Here is a 19834-nt window from a genome sequence, read left to right on the forward strand (position 1 = left end):
TGGGGACCAGGGAGCCAGGTAGGATGTCAGAGAAGAGCTAGCAGGTGCCAGAAGCTGCAGTCCTCACAGCAGGAGGGCTGGGCAGAGAGAAACCCTAGAAAGGCCCCTGTGGCCATGGGCTGGAGTGCTTTCTAAGTTTAGGTGATTCATAAATTAGGAACTGTTTGTATCAGTTTACAGCAATGCTGGAAACTCAGATCACATCAAAGCACAAGGAAGGACCCTGAGAAGCCCACTAGAGTCTATAGATTAGCTCCCTTCTTTCAGGCAGGGACAACTTTACCAGATCAGACAAAGAAGCTACATATTATCTTTACTAAAATAATTCCTAATGGAAATCATTATGGTTCTTATCAGCAACTGTGTCCATATACATATGTAATATTTTCTGAAATTCTTCTTCACTTCTACTTGATATATTCAACTCCAAAGCTGCTTACTTATACTCTAAAGAAGATGCACAACTTGACCAAAGCTTCCCCATCAATACTATGAGCATGTTACTCCCCAGGGTGTACTATTTATACTTTGCAGTTTCTAGCAGATTCAAATCAACATCATGTCCTTTGTAGTCAGCTGAATAAATGTTTCTCTTGAATCACCTTAACTATTCTTAATAACATTTCAGGATTCAGAACAGAAAGGAAGGTTTTAAAAAGGGAGCTAAAATACTGGACTTATTCCCACCAAACCACAGGGACAATTTAGCCTATGTCCCAGTAATACTTAGAATTCCTATGAATTCTTGGCCAGTGTCTTAGTTCACTCCGATGCCTATTACCACAGACTGGGTGGCTATAAACAACAGAAATTCGTTTCTCATAGTCCTGGGGACTGGAAATTCAAGATTAGGGTGCCAGCATGATCAGGTTCTGGTGAAAGCCCTCTTCCATGGTGCAGATGGCCACCTTTTTGCCATGTCTACATGCTAGATGCAGGTAGGGATCTCTCTGGAGCCTCTTTGATAAAAGCACTAGTCCCATTCATGAGAGCTCCACTCTCATGACTTAAGTACCTTCCAAAGGCCTCACCACTCAATACCATCCTGTTTAGGTGTTATGATTTCAATGTAAGAATTTCGGGAGACATGAATGTTCAGACCATAGCAGTCAGCTTATTTCAATAGACTATGGCTCAACTACTCTGGCTGTTCGAATTGTAAATAAAAAGCAAAGGAGGTGGCTACTAAAATACAAACACTAATACATTAATGGCTCTTCACTATATATAATAGTAGCTCTCAAAGTGTGGTTCCTGGATGAGTAGCATCAGCATTGCCGGGGAACCTGTAAGTAATGCAAACTCTTAGGGGGCCCACTCCAGATCTACAGAATCAGAAACTTTGGGGCAGGGTCCAGGAATCTGCATTGTAACAAGCCCTCCAGGTGATCATGATGCACACTATAGTTTGAAAACCTCTGCTCTACAGAATTAAATCCAAAGTTCTTAGGATAGCTTATAAGTCTCTGTAGTACCAGCCCCTGTCTTCCTATCAAACTTTATCTTTTCATTACATGCCAGGCACCAGCACAGTGTCTCACCTGACAGCTATACACAGGAGGCCATTCCACAGCTATCTTCTTTGTGGACATGTGGTACCATCTATCCATATCCACCTGATAAGCCCAGAAGGAAATGAGGGCCATTCAATCTTTCCAACTCAACTCTGCTACTCTTAAGAAAAAGTCTTTCTTGATCTCTGTTCTGGGTAGAGGTGACTGCCCCACACATCTGTTCCACTACTAAATCATAAACATGCAACTCTCACTACATTTTCAAACTATATTAGAATTTGGTATGTGTATCTCCCTGTCTCCTTGTTAGACTATGATCTCCTTAAGGTCAGAGACAGGTTTTTGTTTTTGTTTTTGTTTTCACTGTACAGCTATACCTAACATATAATGGCACTCAAAAAAGTGTTGAATGACTACTTCTGGTGATTAAGACTTCCTCCAGAGTATTTTATCCTCTACTGATATGAGGGGTCCTAAAAACTCAAGAACTTTCTCAGCCACTCAGAATCAGGGGAAGTGAGTGGGGTTGTGATAAAAGAAGAGACATTTGAAATGAAATATAAAGATAAGTAGGAATTACCTAGACAGAGTGAGATTGAGAGTAGGTTAGCATTCTAAGAAGCAGCAGCAAAATGGGCAAGGAATATGAGGCAGGATGAATCACAGTGAGTTGAGGAAAAAGAAATATTAGTGTGGAAAAAAGGAGTAGAATGGCAAGAGATGAAGCTGAAGACAGAAACAGGGGCCAGAGTAAGCAGGACCTTGTAGGTTTCATGTCTAAGAACAATGGGAAGACAATGAAGGGTTTTAAGCATGGAGACAACATGATGACATCTGCACATCTGTATTTTTTAATCACTGTGACTTCAGTATGAAAATTATAGGGGCAGGAGTAAAAAAAAAAAAAAAAAAAAAAAGGGATCCCTGGGTGGCGCAGCGGTTTGGCGCCTGCCTTTGGCCCAGGGCGCGATCCTGGAGACCCAGGATCGAATCCCACATCAGGCTCCCGGTGCATGGAGCCTGCTTCTCCCTCCGCCTGTGTCTCTGCCTCTCTCTCTCTCTCTGTGACTATCATAAATAAATAAAAAATTTAAAAAAAAAATTATTTAAAAAAAAAAAAAAAAAAGAAAATTATAGGGGCAGGAGTAGACTGAACTCCTTCAGTGAAGGAGCTATACCATAGTTCAAGAGACTGGTAGTAGAAGATGGTCATGTAGAGAAAGAGAACGAGTTGAGATGTATTTAGGAGGTCAATCAGTGTGACAATAATGGACTAAATATAGTACATGATGTAGAAGGAATGAACAGAAATGACTCCTAGTTTATGACATTTGAATGGATGGTGATCCTATTCAACAGGATAAGAAACAGAGTGTGATCAGTTATGTGGTACTATGATTTGGACATTTTCACTTGGAGGTCCCTTCATGATATTCAAATAAAAATACTAAGTAAGGGCAGCCCAGGTGGCTCAGTGGTTTAGTGCCTGCCTTAGGCCCGGGGTGTGATCCTGGGGTCCCGGGATCGAGTCCCACATCGGGCTCCCTGCATGGAGCCTGCTTCTCCCTTTGCCTGTGTCTGTGCCTCTCTGTGTCTCTCATGAGTAAAGAAAATATTAAACACACACACACACACACACACACACACACACACAACACTAAGTAAGCAGCAGTAAATAAAAAGTAGAGCATAGAGGTTCTGTAGATAAAAATTTGGAGACTTATCAGCATACAGATAAGGGGAAGAGAAAACTAGCCAGGGAAAGGACAGAGGCAGCGCTACCTAAAAAAAAACTTTCCATGGTGATGGAAATGTTCATTCTGTGCTATCCAATATGGTGGGAACATATGGTTGCTGAACAACTGAAATGTGGCTGGTATGACTGAAGAACTCACTTTTAAATTTCTATTTACCTTTAATTAATTTAAATTTAAATAGCCATATATGATTAATAGCTCTTATATTGGATCACATAGGTATGAGAAAGTTAGAAACAAAATCTGAGGAACTCCATCATTGAAAGGCTGAACAGAAAAGAATAAGCAAGCAGAAAAACAAACACGAATGAGCCAGAATATTAGCCAGGATAGTCAACAATGTCAAGTAAACAGAATGGTCAAAGAAGATGAAGAATGAAAAAAAGTTCACTGAAATTAGTTAGATGAATTTGACTAAACCTCCCAAATTTCATGACCAACAGCAGCTGAGGCTATCAGTGGTTAAAATTCAGGTCTTAATCAATATATTTGGCCAAGAGGAATGATAAAATAAGGTCAGAGGCAAGAAAATTTTGAGAACTAAACCTTCTAAGACTAATTGTTTCAAACTGTTTAGTATTTATAAGTTTTCTCTAAGACCTTTTCCCCTAATTATACCTAATTTTCTTACTCGTAAGACAAGGAGACGAGTTTGATAATGTGATTTTTTTTCTAGGACTATATTTCCTCTAGAATCATATCGGCAATTAAACCACTTTAGTTCTAATCATAGGAAACAAACTGAGGGTTGTTGGAGGGGAGAGGTGTGGGGGAGATGGGTTAAGTGGGCGATGGGCATTAAGGAAGTTATGTGATGTAATGAGCACTGGGTGTTACATACAACTGATGAATCACTGAACTCTACCTCTGAAAATAATAATATACTTTATATTAATTGAATTTTAAAAATTAAAAAAAAATTTTTTAATTTCAATTTAAAAAATTGAATTTAAACTTTTTAAAAAGGAAAAAAATAAACCACTGAAATTCTGTAAAGATGTCAAAAATTATCTGATATCTTATTTCTTGAAAAGATAAAAATCTCACTTCCAAAAAGCCATCAAAAATCAAATTAAAATTTCTACCTTGTTAGGAAGAGTAATTTGTTCCCTCATTTATGATACATTAATCTACAGTGAATCTAAAACACATGTAGAGTTTTATGGGGATTTGCTACAGTTTGCTGAAGCCTCAATAAGCCTTATTTTAACCTTTCCTGAATATCCCCAGGCCCTCCTCTGTCATCCTGAGTTAACTGGTTGTTCTCTAAGGTCTCAGAGGGCACACAATTAGGTAATTTCTCCCAACCTGTTTTATACTTTTTTTTCTTAAATCTCCCAACCTGTTATATACATTTTTTCTTAAATCTACTATTTTCACGATTGTATAACATTTCTTAGTTGTCAATGACTTTGACTGAAAAAGACTTGGGGCACCTGGTGGCTCAGTTGGTTAAGCAGCCACCTCTTGATTTCAACTCAGGTCATAGATCTTGGAATCCTGGGATCAATCTGAGTCAGGCCTCATGGTCAATAGAGTCTGCTTCAGGATTCTCTCTCTCCCTCTGCCCCCTCTCTCTCTCTCAAATAAATAAATTTTTAAAAAGGGGACAGTGCACCTGGGTGGCAAGTCGATTGGGTGTCTGACTCTTGGTTTTGGCTCAGGTCATGATCTCAGGATCATGAGATGGAGCCCTGTGTCAGGCTCCATGCTCAGCGTGACATCTGCTTGAGATTCTTGCTCCCTCTGCCCCTCCCAACTCATGCTCTCTCTCTCTAAAATAAGTAAATCTTAAAAAAAAAAAAAAAACTACTTGCCAGAAACATCTTTATATGTAACAACAAAACTATATTTATAGTACATATATATCACTACATTCATAAATAAAGTCCCCATCTCTAGGTTGAATCCTAAAATATTCTGAGGATCTTCCATCTGTTCATTCTTTTTAAAAACTTCTTCAGTTTCCCACTCACAAAAATAATGTGGAAATAAAGAGAAGCAGTGCTGGAAATGAAAGTGCTTATAATCGCACAACACAACTTGGTAGGTAGCACTGCTACATGGTCACTCTGAGATAAATGAGCACAGCCTGATTTTCTAGGTTTAAGGAAACCAATGCAGACAGGTGGGGCTTGTAGCAAGACTATTTAACATAAAGAGACTTTTCCCTGATTCTTTGCCTAAAAAGAGTATTTTCACTAGATCACACTATCCCTAAAATTCAGAGATCTCTAAAAACAACTCAACATTTGTGTTTGGGGGAGCCTTTAATGATAAAAACTTAACTTTCCTTGATGACTTTTATAGGGAGAAAAATAAACACACACATTTGTTTGAAAAAATCCATTTGAGGAAGGATATAGTAGCTATCTAGAACTAATTTTTAAAGTCACCTTTTATTTGCCAGCCACACATCAAAACCCCAAATCTCACAAATAACTACTTCTGTAAGACTCAATATATGTTACTGAATATTCAATTAAAAGAAAAAGTAAGGACAATGGGGAATGCTAAATTTGATCTTCCTCTTTTATAAAAAAGTATGAGCACTTAAATTTAACAACCTAATTATTTAAAATGGAAGCCACCTACAGTGAGACAGCAGATGATATTATGAGTAGAAGAAGTCACCTCAGACTGGTATACATTGTTCTCCAATAATGGAGAACATAGCATCAGTTCAGCAAATATACATGACTTGGAGACAGCATAAATAGAAGATTATTATCTCCACACTGTAACATGCAAATATTTCTCTGCAGGGTTGCATTCTTTCTCCACAGCATGAATCCTGGTTTAGAAATGTCAAACGGGTACTTTTTATTTTTTTATTTACTTAAAATCAATTAATTAACATATCATTAGCTTCAGTGGTAGAGGTCAAGGACTCATTCCTTGCATTTAACACCCAGTGCTCACATGCCCTCCTTTAATGCCAATCACCCAGTTACCCCGTTTCCCCACTCTCCCCTCCAGTGACCCTCAATTTGTTCCCTAGAGTTAAGAGTCACATGGTTTGTCTCCCTCTCTGGTTTCTTCTTATTTTACTTTTTTTCCCTTCCCCTATGCTCATCTGTTTTGTTTCTTAAATTCCACATATGAGTGAAATCATGATATTAGTCTTTCTCTCACTGATGCTAAGTGAAGTCAACCAAACAGGCACTTTTCTATCCTCCTGTCCTGCAAATCTAGAACATCCAAGACCAGTCCACTATACACATTCCCTCTTTTTTGTCTTCACTGAGAAACCCTGAATGACCATCTGAGAGCACTCAATCTAAAGACGGAAACAATGAAGTCCTAGAGGAATAGAAGGATGTGTTGAAGTTTCATCAGGAAGCTAGCAACAGAAGCTCACTTGAACAAGGTCTCCTAACTGCTGCCCTAGTACTGTTTCTCCTCTACCTCTGACATCTCACCAACCTGAGGCAATGGGACGGTATAGAAACAGCTGCAGAGTAAAGTTAGATCTCCAACTTCTCCAGATAGCTGTTTCCTCGTGTGTAAAGTCAGCAGGTTGTACTAGCATGATAATGTCCCATCATCTGATTCTTCCTCATATCCAATCAGTCACCACGTAGGCTATTGTTCCTTCATGATGTTCCTTACCAATCCTATCCCTGTACTGCAATTATCTGGGTCCCAAACTGGAATACCTCATTCCCAGACATTGCATCACCCTCCTCGTCGGAATATTCCAAAAATACTTTTTAAAGATTTCATAAATAGGGGCTCCTGGGTGGCTCAGTAGGTTGAGCATCTGGCTCTTGGTTTTGGCTTGATCATGATCTTGAGGTCGTGGGATTGAGGCCCAAGTCAGGCTCAGAGCTCAGTATTGAGTCTGCTTGAAATTCTCTCTCTCTCTTTCTTTCTCTCTCTGCTCCTTCCCCTGCCTGGGCGCATGCTCTCTCTCTCTCAAAATAAATAAATAAAATCTTTAAAAAAATATTTCATATATAATCAACTTTCATTTTTCATTTCAACTTTCATTTGTGCATTATATGGTTTCTCTAATCATGCTAGGGCTATATGTCCAGTGGCACAAACACTGAAATGTTTTATTATAAAAATACCAACATAAATAGACTTGAATCATTAACCATGTCGTTTACCATAACCTGAATAAAATTAGGAAGAAAATGTTTAATTATATAATAAAAAATTAATTTTTTAAGATTTAGAAAATGTAATAATTCAAGTAACTTATAAAAATATTGAGCACTCTTTTTTAGTAGAATTAGCCCATAAAAATATAATGTAAATATTCTACCAAAACACTCTAGGGATATACAGAATGTAAACTGAAAAATTAATTATAAAAATCTTTGTTTTGGTCACACTGACTTCCCCACATTTATATGCTACATGCGGGTACATAAGTGTAAAAGTTTGCTTTGTGAAGCAATATCAAAGTTGGTTCTCCCCACTAAGTTCTCCGGTATACATTCTGTCCTCTGAGACCAACGTGAAATGTCCCTCGTATGGAGATCACTTCTCCCAAACTCAGCCTATAAAGTTGTCTCAGGCTAGTTTTGCATACACAAGAAGCAGAGTCCTAGACTTTGAGAAACGAAGAGATTCTCTGGCTTAACGTGAAACCAGATAAACCATAACTATCCAATTAGAACTTAGAATAAACTTAAACAGAAATACATCTGATCAAGATAGAAATGAAAACCTCCAAAATCATTCTATGAGGCCAGCATTACTTTGATCCCAAAACCAGACAAAGACCCCAACAAAAAGAATTACAAACCTATATTCCTGATGAACATGGATGTCAAAATATTCATCAAGATGCTACTAGCCAAGAGGATCCAACAGTATATTAAAAAAATTATTCACCACAACTAAGTGGGATTTATCCCTGGGATGCAAGGGTGGTTCAACATTCATAAATCAATTAATATGATAGATCATATTAATAAGAGACAAGGACCATATGATCCTCTCAATTGATATACAGAAAGCATTTGACAAAATACAGCATCCTTTCTTAATTAAAACTCTCAAAGTGCAGGGACAGAGGGAACATACCTCAATATCACAAAAGCCATCTACGAAAAGCCCACAGTGAGTATCATTCTCAATGGTGAAAAACTGAGACAGCCTTTCCCCTAAGGTCAGGAACACGAAAGGGATGCCCACTCTCACCACTGTTGTTCAACACAGTACTAGAAGTCCCACCCTCAGCCATCAGAGAACAAAAAGAACAAGTTGGCAAAAAAGAAGTCAAACTCTCACTCTTCACAGATGACATGTGGAGAACCCAAAGACTCCATTCCAAAATTGCTAGAACTCATACAGCAATTCAGCAATGTGACAGGATATAAAGTCAATGCACAGAAATAAGTTGCATTTCTATACACTAACAATGAGACTAAAGAAAGAGAATTTAAGGAATCGATCCCATTTGCAATTGCACCAAAACTTCTAAGATACCTAGGAATAAACCTAACCAAAGAGGGAAAAGATCTGTACTCAGAAAACAGTGGAATACTCATAAAAGAAACTGTAGGAACACACAAAGAAATGGAAAAATATTTCATGTTCATGGATTGGAAGAACAAATATTGTGAAAATGTCTATGCTACCTAGAGCAATTTATACATTCAGTGCAATCCCTATCAAAATACCATGGACTTTCTTCGCAGAATTGGAACAAGTAATCCTAAGATTTCTATGGAACCAGAAAAGACCCCAAATAGCCAAAGATACGTTGAAAAAGAAAACCAATGCTAGAGGCATCACAAAACCTGAGGTCAAGCTCTATTATTACAAAGCTGTGATCATCTAGACAGTATGGTACTAGCACCAAAACAGACACACAGATAAATGGAACAAAATAGAAAATCCAGAAATGAACTCTCAACTCTATAGTCAACTAATTTTCAACAAAGCAGGAAAGAATATCCAATAGAAAAAAAAAAAAACAATCTCTTCAATAAATGGGTGTTGGGAAAATTGGACAGCCACACACAGAAGAATGAAACTGGACCACCTCTCTTAGACCATACACAAAGATAAATTCAAAATGGATGAAAGATCTAAATGTGAGACAGGAATCCATCAAAACCCTAGGGGAGAACATAGGCAACAACCTTTTTGAACTTGGCCACAGCAGCTTCTTGAAAGACATGTCTATAAAGGCAAAGGAAACAAAAGCAAAAATGAACTACCGGGACTTCATCAAGATAAAAAGCTTCTGCACAGCAAAGGAAACAGTCAACAAAACTAAAAGGCAACCCACAGAATGGGAGAAGATATTTGCAAATGGCATGTCAGATAAAGGGCTAGTATCCAAGATCTATAAACAACTCATCAAACTCAACACCCAAAAAACAACAATCAAGTCAAGAAATAGGCAGAAGACATGAAAAGACGTTTCTCCAAAGAAAACATACAAATGGCCACCAGACACATGAAAAAATGCTCCACATCATTTGTCATCAGGGAAATACAAATCAAAACCTCAATGAGATACACTTTCACTGGTGAGAATGGCTAAAATTAACAAAATAAGAAACAACAAATATTGGTGAGAATGTGGAGAAAGAGGAACCCTCTTACACTGTGGGTAGGAATGCAAGCTGGTGCAGCCACTCTGGAAAAGTGTGTGTGGACGTTCCTCAAGAAGTTAAAAACAGAGCTACCCTATGACCCAGCAATTGCACTACTAGGTATATTTACCCCAAATGTAATGACAGGACACCTGCACCCCAATGTTCATAGCAGCAATGTCCACAATAGCCAAACTGTGGAGGGAGCCACAATGTCCTTCAACAGATGAATGGATAAAGATGTGGTATACATATAAAATGGAATAGTACTCAGCCATCAGAAAGGATGAATATCTACCATTTATATCAATGTGGATGGAATTTAAGGGTACTATGCTGAGTGAAATAAGTCCATCAAAGAAATACAATTATCATATGGTTTCACTCATATGTGCAATATAAGAAATAGTGCAGAGGAGTACGGGGAAGGGAGGGAACTGAGTGGGGAAAAAATTAGAAAGAAAACCATGAGAGACTCCTAACTCTGGGAAAAAAAAACAAACAGGTGCAGAAGGGGAAGTGAGTGAGGGGGGGTAACTTAAGGAGGGCATGTATATGATGAGCACTGGGTATTAAATTATATGTTAGCAAATTGAATTTAAATTAAAAAAAAAGAACTATATTTGATCAAAGTGCTCTTATAAAATAAGACTTTATGTGGTGCCTGGGTGGCTCAGTGGGTAAGCATCTGCATTCAGCTCGGGTCATGATCCCAGGGTCCTGAGATCGAGCTCCCCATTGGTCTCCCAGCTCAGCCGGGAGCCTTCTCTCTCTGTTGCTCCCCCTGGCTTGTGCTTGCTCTCTCCCTCTCCCTCTCCGCTTCTCTCTCTCTCTTGTGCATGCACTCTTTCTGAAGTAAATAAATAAATCTCTAAAAAAAACTTTTAATTAAAAAATAAATAAAATGGGGCCATTAGTGTGGACCCTCATCCAATATGACTGGTGTCCTTGCAAGAACAGGAGATTTAGATAAAGACCTGGGCCAAGGGAAGACAATATGAAGACATAGAGAGAAGGCCAACTATAAGCCAAGGAAAGAGGCTGAAACAGACCCCTCCCTCACAGTCCTCAGGAGGGACCAACCCTGCCAACACCTTGGACACCTTGATCTCAGACTTCCAGGCTCCAGAATTGTGTGAAAATAAAGTTCTATTGTCTAAGCCATTTAGTCTGTGCTACTTTGTTATCACAGCCCTAGTGAACTAATACACCACAAATAAGGAAAGGGATCTCTGACTAAACTCACATAACAAGGAAGAACACTGAGGAAAGATAATGGTGGCAACTAGAATTCTCTAATATCCTCTTTAAAATATGTCTAAAATGAAGCATCTTCTCTGCAGGAAGAGTAAGAAAAAAGGAGAGAAACAGAGCCCACAGTCTTGCAGGAATCAATAAGATCACACCTCCTTTGCTCAAAAGCCTCTGAAGTTACTTCCTTCCTTATGCTGACTAAAAGCCAAAGTCCCAGCCAGCTGTACCAGTAAGGCCCTTCAGAATGGGGTCCTGTGCCACCTCTGATCTCCCCCATTTCACCCCTTTCCAGCCACACAGGGAACTCAAGCAAACTCCGCGTGCTTCTGTCCTGGAGTTTTACACCTGTCCTTCCACGAACACCCTCAAGCCCCTAGGTCTTTGCTCCCAGGTCACCACGTAGGTGAGGTCTTCTCCAATGGCCCTATCTGAATGGAAATCTTCCTCCCCCTCCAGTGAACCAGCTGTCCCTTCCATACACCTCATATCTCACAGCTTTGTTTTTCTTCAGGGTACATAACACCATCTAAAATGTTTATTTGATTTGCTCTTTGTCTGATTGCCTCCCAATCTCATTTAGGGGCTTGATGAATGCAGAGATTTTGTTTTGTCCAGTCCTGTATCATCATCACCTCATCAGTGTTGAGTGACCATTTTTTTAATGAACAAATTTGTACAATCTTCCATACTGGGCAGAGATTAAGAATTAGTGTCTCTCCCTAGTCTGTACCTTCACCTCCTTTATACCCAGCTCCTACCTCAATCAATGATTCAGACACAAGGAATAGTCCCCAGGCCAACCTTCCTCTTGCCTTTGCATCATTTAGAAATCTGGGAATACATTTTGAGGCTCTAGCCCAACTCTTCCTTTTTTTTTAACACTCTGACGGGACTTGAATGGGCCTGGAGATTTTCATGGAAAGGCTAGTCTACAGGGTAGGGGGTGTTTACTGCCTCTCAGCTATGAAGCAAGACCTGCAATCTAGACTATGATATGGCCTTCAACTTCATATATGAGAGGGGGATATATATGCTAGCCCCAGGCCAACTATGAGGGTGTTGAGAGCAGCTTCACACCTTCATTATTCCTCATTATCATGCCTGGTTAAAAGTCTTAATTTAAGAGTAACAGATGGGGGTGCCTGGGTGGCTCAGTTGGTTAAGCATCTGCCTTTGGCTCAGGTTGTGATCCCAGGATCCTGGGATCAAGCCTTCTGTTGGGCTCCCTGCTCAGTGGGGAGCCTGCTTCTCCTCCCTGCCACTCTACGTGTGCATGTGCATGCTCTCTCTGTCAATTATTTTTTTCTGTCAATTAAATAAATAAAATCTTTTACAAAAAATGAAGGAAACAAATGGGGGGGAATAGAACTTTTTTTTTTTTAATGTAGAAGGAGGAAAGAAGTTATTCACAACACAAATCTTAATTAAAGGGAAAGGTTAAGAAGATTATGAAACATCGATTCAATTGGAGTCCTTTATCAAGATGTTTCAAGTTAGAAATATTAATGAATATTACAATTAAATTTTAATGAGGAAAAAAACTGTAAAATCATGCTTACTTTAAAAACAGCAGCACTATGTACCCAATGATTTCAGTCTTTGAAAAATTATGACTACAGATGAATAAACTTTAAAGAAACACAGAAACACAAAGGTTTTTGTTAGCATGAACTTATGTTTACTTTCTCTAAGGCTGCTGTTATACTATTAGTTTAATAAAATGAAAATATTTAAATATAAGCCAGAAGAATGCTCATACTTGCTAACACACTGACTGAGGACAGACTCAGAATCTCTAGAATGTATGTGAAGAAAACAAATCGGTTCTTACCTTTGTGCCTCTTCAGCTGGGGAAAACTGCTAATTGTAGTTGCTTGGATTATTTCTACTACAATTTGATACCTGATATTGAAAGAGAGAGAAGAAAAGATGGAATAGTTAGAAAATACTATTTTCAGTGATACCTTTTAGATTGCATATTGTACTAATCAAATAAAACACAGGAACTATAAATCCTGCCCAAGTATTATTAAAGCCATCTATCATGGATTAAGTACCTCCAACAGGCCAGGTGCTGTGCCATGGGCTGAGGCCTTCATGTAAAACCATGAACTCACCCCCACTCTGTCCCTGTACCAGAAGTATCACCACCTGCCCCCTCTCTGAAGACAGAAAACTTGAAGGTTACACTCAACTCTTCCTCCTCTTTCACCACCCCCACCACCACCACCCTCCTCTCCCTGCATGATAACTGCAGCCTGTTGATTCTACCTTCTAAATCTGGACTGCCTGGAAGAGTGACCTGGTAGCCACATGTAGCTACCTAAAATTTTAGATCCTCAGGTGTACTACCCACATTTGAAGTGCTCAGTGGCCAGATGCACTTCACAGACCATACTGACCAGTGCAAAGAGAACACTTTCATCCTTACAGAAAGTTCTGTTGGATGGTTCTGTCCATCCACAGAAAGAGTTAAGAACCACTGGAGTAGAGCTTTTTTTGCAACGGGTTTGCTGCCAGAACACAGGTGTGAAAACCACTGCTAAATCTATACCAAAATGGGAAAGGAAAAGACTCAATCAACATGGTCATCGCTGAACATGCAGGTTCAGGCTGGTCTCCCACTACTGGTCATCTGATCTACAATGTGGTGGGATCGACAAAAGAACTATTGAGATATTTGAGAAGGAGGCAACTGAGATGGGAAAGGGCTCTTTCCAGGATGCCTGGGTCTGGCTAAACTGAAAGCTGAACATGAATGTGGTATCACCACTGATATCTCCCTGTGGAAATTCAAGACCAGCAAGTATGTGACCATCATTGATGCCCCCAGGACACACAGACTTTATCAAAAACATGATTCCAGACATGTCTCAGGTTGACTGTGCTGTCCTGATTGTTGCTGCTGGTATTGGTGAATTTGAGGCAGGTATCTCCAAGAATGGGCAGACCCTTCTGGCTTACACACTGGGTGAAAACAACTAACTTCTGCATGCCCTTCTGGCTTACACACTGGGTGAAAACAACTAACTTTTGGTGTTAGCCAAATGGAGTCCACTGAGCCACCCTACAGCCAGAAGAGATATGAGGAAATCATTAAGGAAGTCAGCACCTACATTAAGAAAGCTGGCTACAACCCCAACACAGTACCATTTGTGCCAATTTCTAGTTGGAATGGTGACAACATGCTGGAGCCAAGTGCTGACATGTCTTGGTTCAAGGGATGGAAAGTCACCTGTAAAGATGAAACTGTAGTGGAACCACGCTTCTTGAAGCTCTGGATTGCATCCTGCCACCATCTTGTCCAAATAATAAGCCCATGTGTCTGCCTCTCCAGGACATCTACAAAATTGGTGTTATTGGTTACCATCCCTGTGGGCAGAGTCAAGACTGGTGTTCTTAAATGCGGCATGGTGGTCACCCTGCTCCAGTCAATGTTACAACTGAAGTGAAGTCTGTTGAAGTGCACCATGAAGTTTTGAGTGAAGTCCTTCCTGGGGACAATGTGGACTTCCATGTCAAGAACGTATCTGTCAAAGATGTTCATTGTGGCTATATGGCAGGTGACAGCAAAAATGACCTATCAATGGAATCAGCTGCCTTCACAGCTCAGGTGATTATCCTGAACCACACAGGCCAAATCAGTGCTGGATATGCACCTGTGCTGGATTGTCATCCAGCTCACGTTGCTTCCAAGTCTGCTGAGCTGAAGGAGAAGATAGGTCATTGTTCTGGATAAAAGCTGGAAGATGGTCCCAAGTTCTTGAAATCTGGTGATGCTGCTGTTGATATGGTTCCTGGCAAGCCTGTGTGTGTTGAGAGCTTCTCTAACTATCCTCCTCTGGGTCATTTTGGTGTTCATGACATGAGACAGTTGCTGTGGGTGTCATCAAAGCAATGGACAAGGGCAGCCCAGGTGGCTCAGCAGTTTAGCGCCACCTTCAGCCCAGGGCGTGATCCTGGAGATCCAGAATCGAGTCCCACGTCGGGCTCCCTGCATGGAGCCTGCTTCTCTCTCTGCCTGTGTCTCTGCCTCTCTCTCTCTCTCTCTCTCTCTGTCATGAACAATAATTTTTTTTTTTAAAAAAGCAATGGACAAGGTGGCAGGTGGAGCTGGCAAGGTCACCAAGTCTTCCCAGAAAACTCAAAGGCTAAATGATTATTATCCCTAATACCTGTCACTCCAGTCTTAATCAGCACCTCTGAGTCAGGAAAAATAAAAATGTACATTCTAAGTGCTGGGTATAATCCTAGAGTTATGGCTATTTTGAGCTGGGCTTATAAACCCAAGTTCTTAAGAGCCATACAATGGTTATTAAGTATTGCCCTAATCAAAATCCTCTAGCCTGAATGTTTCTTAGCCCTTCATTATATTGACTAAGAGTCTGCCCATGATAAAGCTATTCAATATTAATTCATACTCTGCTAAACATAAACTTTGTAGCATCCTAAGGTTTAATGCCATATTTGGCTGGCTTGATACATTATTTTGCTTTTCAACTAAAACCCAGATGGACAGACATAAATTCATCATAGTCGTAGCTATTCATGGACTCCTCACAAATTCACATCTTTTTATTCATCCACTTGTATGATAAAAATATCAATGCTCCCCTCTCACCACCTCAAAGAAAAGGCATTGTCAGCATGTCACCTGGAGATTGTGGCCACATTGCTGGTTGCCAACATTCTTCTTCTCTTTCTTCCTCACAAACCAAATCATTTTTATCAGGGAAAGCAACACACCCAGCTAAAAATGCTAACCTTCTCCCTAACAGTTAGGGATAACCTGATAAACATTTGACCCTTGAAAAATGTGAGGGTTAGAGGTGCCCATGTCCTCAAGCCCTTGAAAATCCATATATATCTTTGACTCCTCAAAAACTTCACTACTTATAGCCTACTGTGGACAAGCAGCCTTAATAATGACATAAGCAGTTGAGAGACACATACACTGTATTATATGCTGTATTCTTATAATAAAGCTAGAGAAAAGAAAATGTTAAGCAAATCATAAGGAAAATACATTTACAGTATTGTACCAATCGAAAAAACCTGCAACAGTTCAGATCTGTGTTGTTCAAGGGTCAATTGTAGTTCTAGCTAATGAGAAAAGAGCAGAATTGCTGGCTGTGGATTCCAGGAAAGCATTCTAAAGGGATAGGCTCCACAGAAAAGCCCTTTCAATCTCTTGTCCTTGCCTTTCCTCCATTTTCCTGCATGAAACAGGATGAAGTCACAGCAGCCAAGAGGATGAAAGCCACAAGCAAAGATGGTGACATTAGTAGACAGGAGTTTAAATCTCCAGTGACATCACTGAACCACGAGACAGCCCCAGGCTACCTACCCTATGATGTCTCATTACACGAGGAAAAGCAATCCCTAACTTTGTTTAACACATTGTAAGTCAACTTTTCTCATGGCCAAGTGCCATCCCAACTGATAGCTCCCTGAAGACTCCATACATCAAGAATGGCTAAATACACCCTCAGCAATGTTTTCCAAATGGGAATCTAGCTACGACATTATATGATCGATAAAGATTTCTGATGAAACTGCCTTCATTCCTCCAAATAATGGTAAAGGACAACAATAGCTTCCTAGGTGCTTTTTCTTTCGTTACTGAATGGATGAGGGAACAGCTTATAAGAAGCATACACAAACCTGGGACCATCAAAGTCTAATTCTCCCTGAGTCTTAAATTTAACCCTGGAATTCAGTTCTATGAGCAGAAAGTACTGACTTTTCATTCAAGTGCAGCACATGTCTGTCTCCAAACTCATCCTTGTCATTGCCATTGCCATTGGGATGAACTACAAATAAACAATGTCTTTTCATGCAGCAATCCCCATCCTAGGAACTTATCATAAGGTTTAATAGAAACAACAACAAAAAAACTTATACATGCTTATTACAGCAACTTCTACCAAGAAAAGCAATAATCTATGTGATCAATATGCTTTCATGAAATGTTTGTTAATCATTTCCTATGTTCTAGACACTGAACAGCACTAAAATGGTCTCTGCTTTCAGAAAGCACTGGGGATACAGAAGACTAAGGGAGAAACAGTCAATAATATTTATCATTATAAAAACTACATAAATATAGATTTTAATGACAGATTTTAAGATGCAAAATGGTATGTACACTCGTGATTTCAGATATGTAAATATGTAGGTAAAGGAACCAGGGCTACAGTGCAAAATAGAGACAAAGGAAAATGAAGGGCAACCACATTAAAAGGGTAGAACTAGGAGTCATCTTAAAACATTTTCCAAACTGTTTCTATATATCTACCTCCATGCCTGCCTACCTATCTCTACCTGTCCAAACTAAACCTACCTTGTGCAACGCACCATACGATTTCTTTACCTCGCCATTTATGCACCAGCCTCTGTTCTTCTAGGCTCAAAATCCTATCTCAGAGATCTTCCCCAACAGTAAATATCAGTCTCAAAGCTCTATTGACTTGTCCTTTGAATCTCTAAATAAGTTCCTTTCTTACTCTTCCATTTGTCACCAAACCTTTTCACATGTGGGCCACTGCACTAGCTAGATAGCCTAATTGCCTTCTGGACTTCAATCCTTCCTCCCAAACCACCAGGAGCATGCCTGTCAAAACATTCCTAAAAGACCACAGTCATCTCCTCTCTCCATTGCTCAACACTTCCAGTGACCTCCCCAAACCAATGACTCTATATTCCAGCCTGCAGTCAACTCTGCAACTTGGCACCATCCCTCTTATCCAACCCAACTTCTTTTTCTCCTCCATATAAACATGGACTGAACCAGGTCAGTTTCTTTCCCCCACTCTAAGTTTTTATTTAAATTCCACTTAGTTAACATACAGTGTAATATTAGTATCAAGTGCATTATTTCAGGTATAGAATAATCACTTACATACAACACCTGGTGCTTAACACAATAGGTACCCTCCTTAATCTCCATCACCTATTTAACCATCCCCACCCAACCACTGCCCCTCCAGTAGCTATTAGTTTATTTTCTATAGTTAAGAGTCTGTTTTCTTGGTTTGCCTCTCTCTTCCCCTGCTATGTTCACTTGTTTTGTTTCATAAATTACACATAAAATTGAAATCATATGGTATTTGTCTTTCTCTGACTTATTTTGCTTAGCATAATACCCTCTAGCTCCATCCACAGGTTGTGAATGACAAGATTTCACTCTTTTTGATGGCTGAGTAATATTCCATTATATATGTATATGTTATATGGATATATTTATCCACTCATCAGTCAATGGACATTTGGGCTCTTACCATATTTTGGTTATTGTAGATAATGTAGATAATGATGCTATTAACATCGAGGGGCTTATGTCCCTGTATTTTTGTATCCTTTGGGTAAATACCCAGTAGTGCAATTGCTAGGTCATAGGGTAGTTCTATTTTTAACTTTTTGAGGAACCTCCATACTGTTTTCTATAGTGGCTGTACCAGTTTGCAGAAGTGTAAAAGAGAGTTTCCTTTCTCTGCATCTTGGCCAACACCTGTTGTTTCCTGGGTTACTTTTATCCATTCAACCAGGGCAGTTTCTATACTCCCCTCCCAAAACTACAGCCACTTTCTAGGCTTTTGCTCATGCTGTTTCCCTCTGGAAACAATCTCCCTACTTGTCCACCTAATGAGGTCTTATATATAGTACTTCTTCCTTCTAGTTCACATTAATATTTCTCTTCTCTGAAATCCTAAATTACTTCTGCTCCAAAACAGTACCTATTTATCTACTATTTTATATTGCTGTTTTAAAGAGTCACATTTCCACAGAGTGCTGTGCACTTGTGAAATGGTACGTCCAGTCCTTTCAGGGCCTAAACTTCTCCAAGAAATAACACCTGAGCCTAAGAGAAGCTTGTGGCTTTGTCCATAGAAAGATATGCTACCTTTTTTGTCCCCAACTAAATCATGAGCCTCTTGAAGACTGGGATGGTGTCTTATATTCTCCTACAGGATCTAGATTGGCACTAAACATGTAACAGGCACTCCAGTACTATGGACTGAATGTTGAAGCCTAATCCCCAATGCGATGATATTTGGAGGTGAGACCTTGGGAAGGTGATTAGCCCTTGTGGGTAGTGCCCTTAAAATGATAAGACTGCCTTTAAAAATACAGACCTCAGAGAGCTCTTTCCATTTTGTGAGGCTACAGCAAGAAGGAGGCCTTCTATAAACCAGGAAGTGGGCCCTCACCATACACCCAATAGCCAATTCCTTGGTCTTGAACTTGTCAGCCTCCAGAACTGTGAGTAATAAACGTCTGTTGTTTAAGCCACCCAGCCTGTAGTATGGCCTGAACTAAGACAAGAAGCTAACTTAATATACAAGAACATCTGTAAAACTAAACAGGTACAAATAATATTCTGAACAATCTGTTCTTTTGATACTCTTAGTGATTCATGATCTTGAAACAAATGAGTCATTAATGGTACTGAAGAAACACGCTATTCGAATGAAGGGTTAAATTTCTTAAATGAATCCAAAAAATTATTATGAAATACCCAGTTAACATTTATACAGATTCCTCTCACTCAGTACCAGGTAACTGTCTAGATACTTTCTCTCATTTAATCCTCATAATAGGTGTTGTAATTATCCCCACATTACAGGAGAAGAAATTATCCAGGTGGATTAAGAAATCTATACAAAGTCCCACTGCTTTTAAGTACTTGAGCCAAAATGATAACCTCGGCTACTGGATTCTAAAGTTCATGCTCTTAAACACTTTC

General features: G+C 39.5%; 1 protein-coding gene across 1 annotated transcript in view; it reads right to left on the minus strand.

Annotated features, from left to right (window-relative positions):
• SNX25 (sorting nexin 25) overlaps positions 1-19834 on the minus strand; it is a 132059-nt gene that overhangs the window by 50713 nt on the left and 61512 nt on the right. Inside the window, exon 6 of the mRNA XM_072763713.1 lies at positions 12920-12990. Coding sequence (XP_072619814.1) covers positions 12920-12990 — 71 coding nt within the window. The remainder of the gene's footprint in view (positions 1-12919; positions 12991-19834) is intronic.

Source organism: Vulpes vulpes, chromosome 7 (assembly GCF_048418805.1).
Source record: "Vulpes vulpes isolate BD-2025 chromosome 7, VulVul3, whole genome shotgun sequence".
Classification (NCBI taxonomy): domain Eukaryota; kingdom Metazoa; phylum Chordata; class Mammalia; order Carnivora; family Canidae; genus Vulpes; species Vulpes vulpes.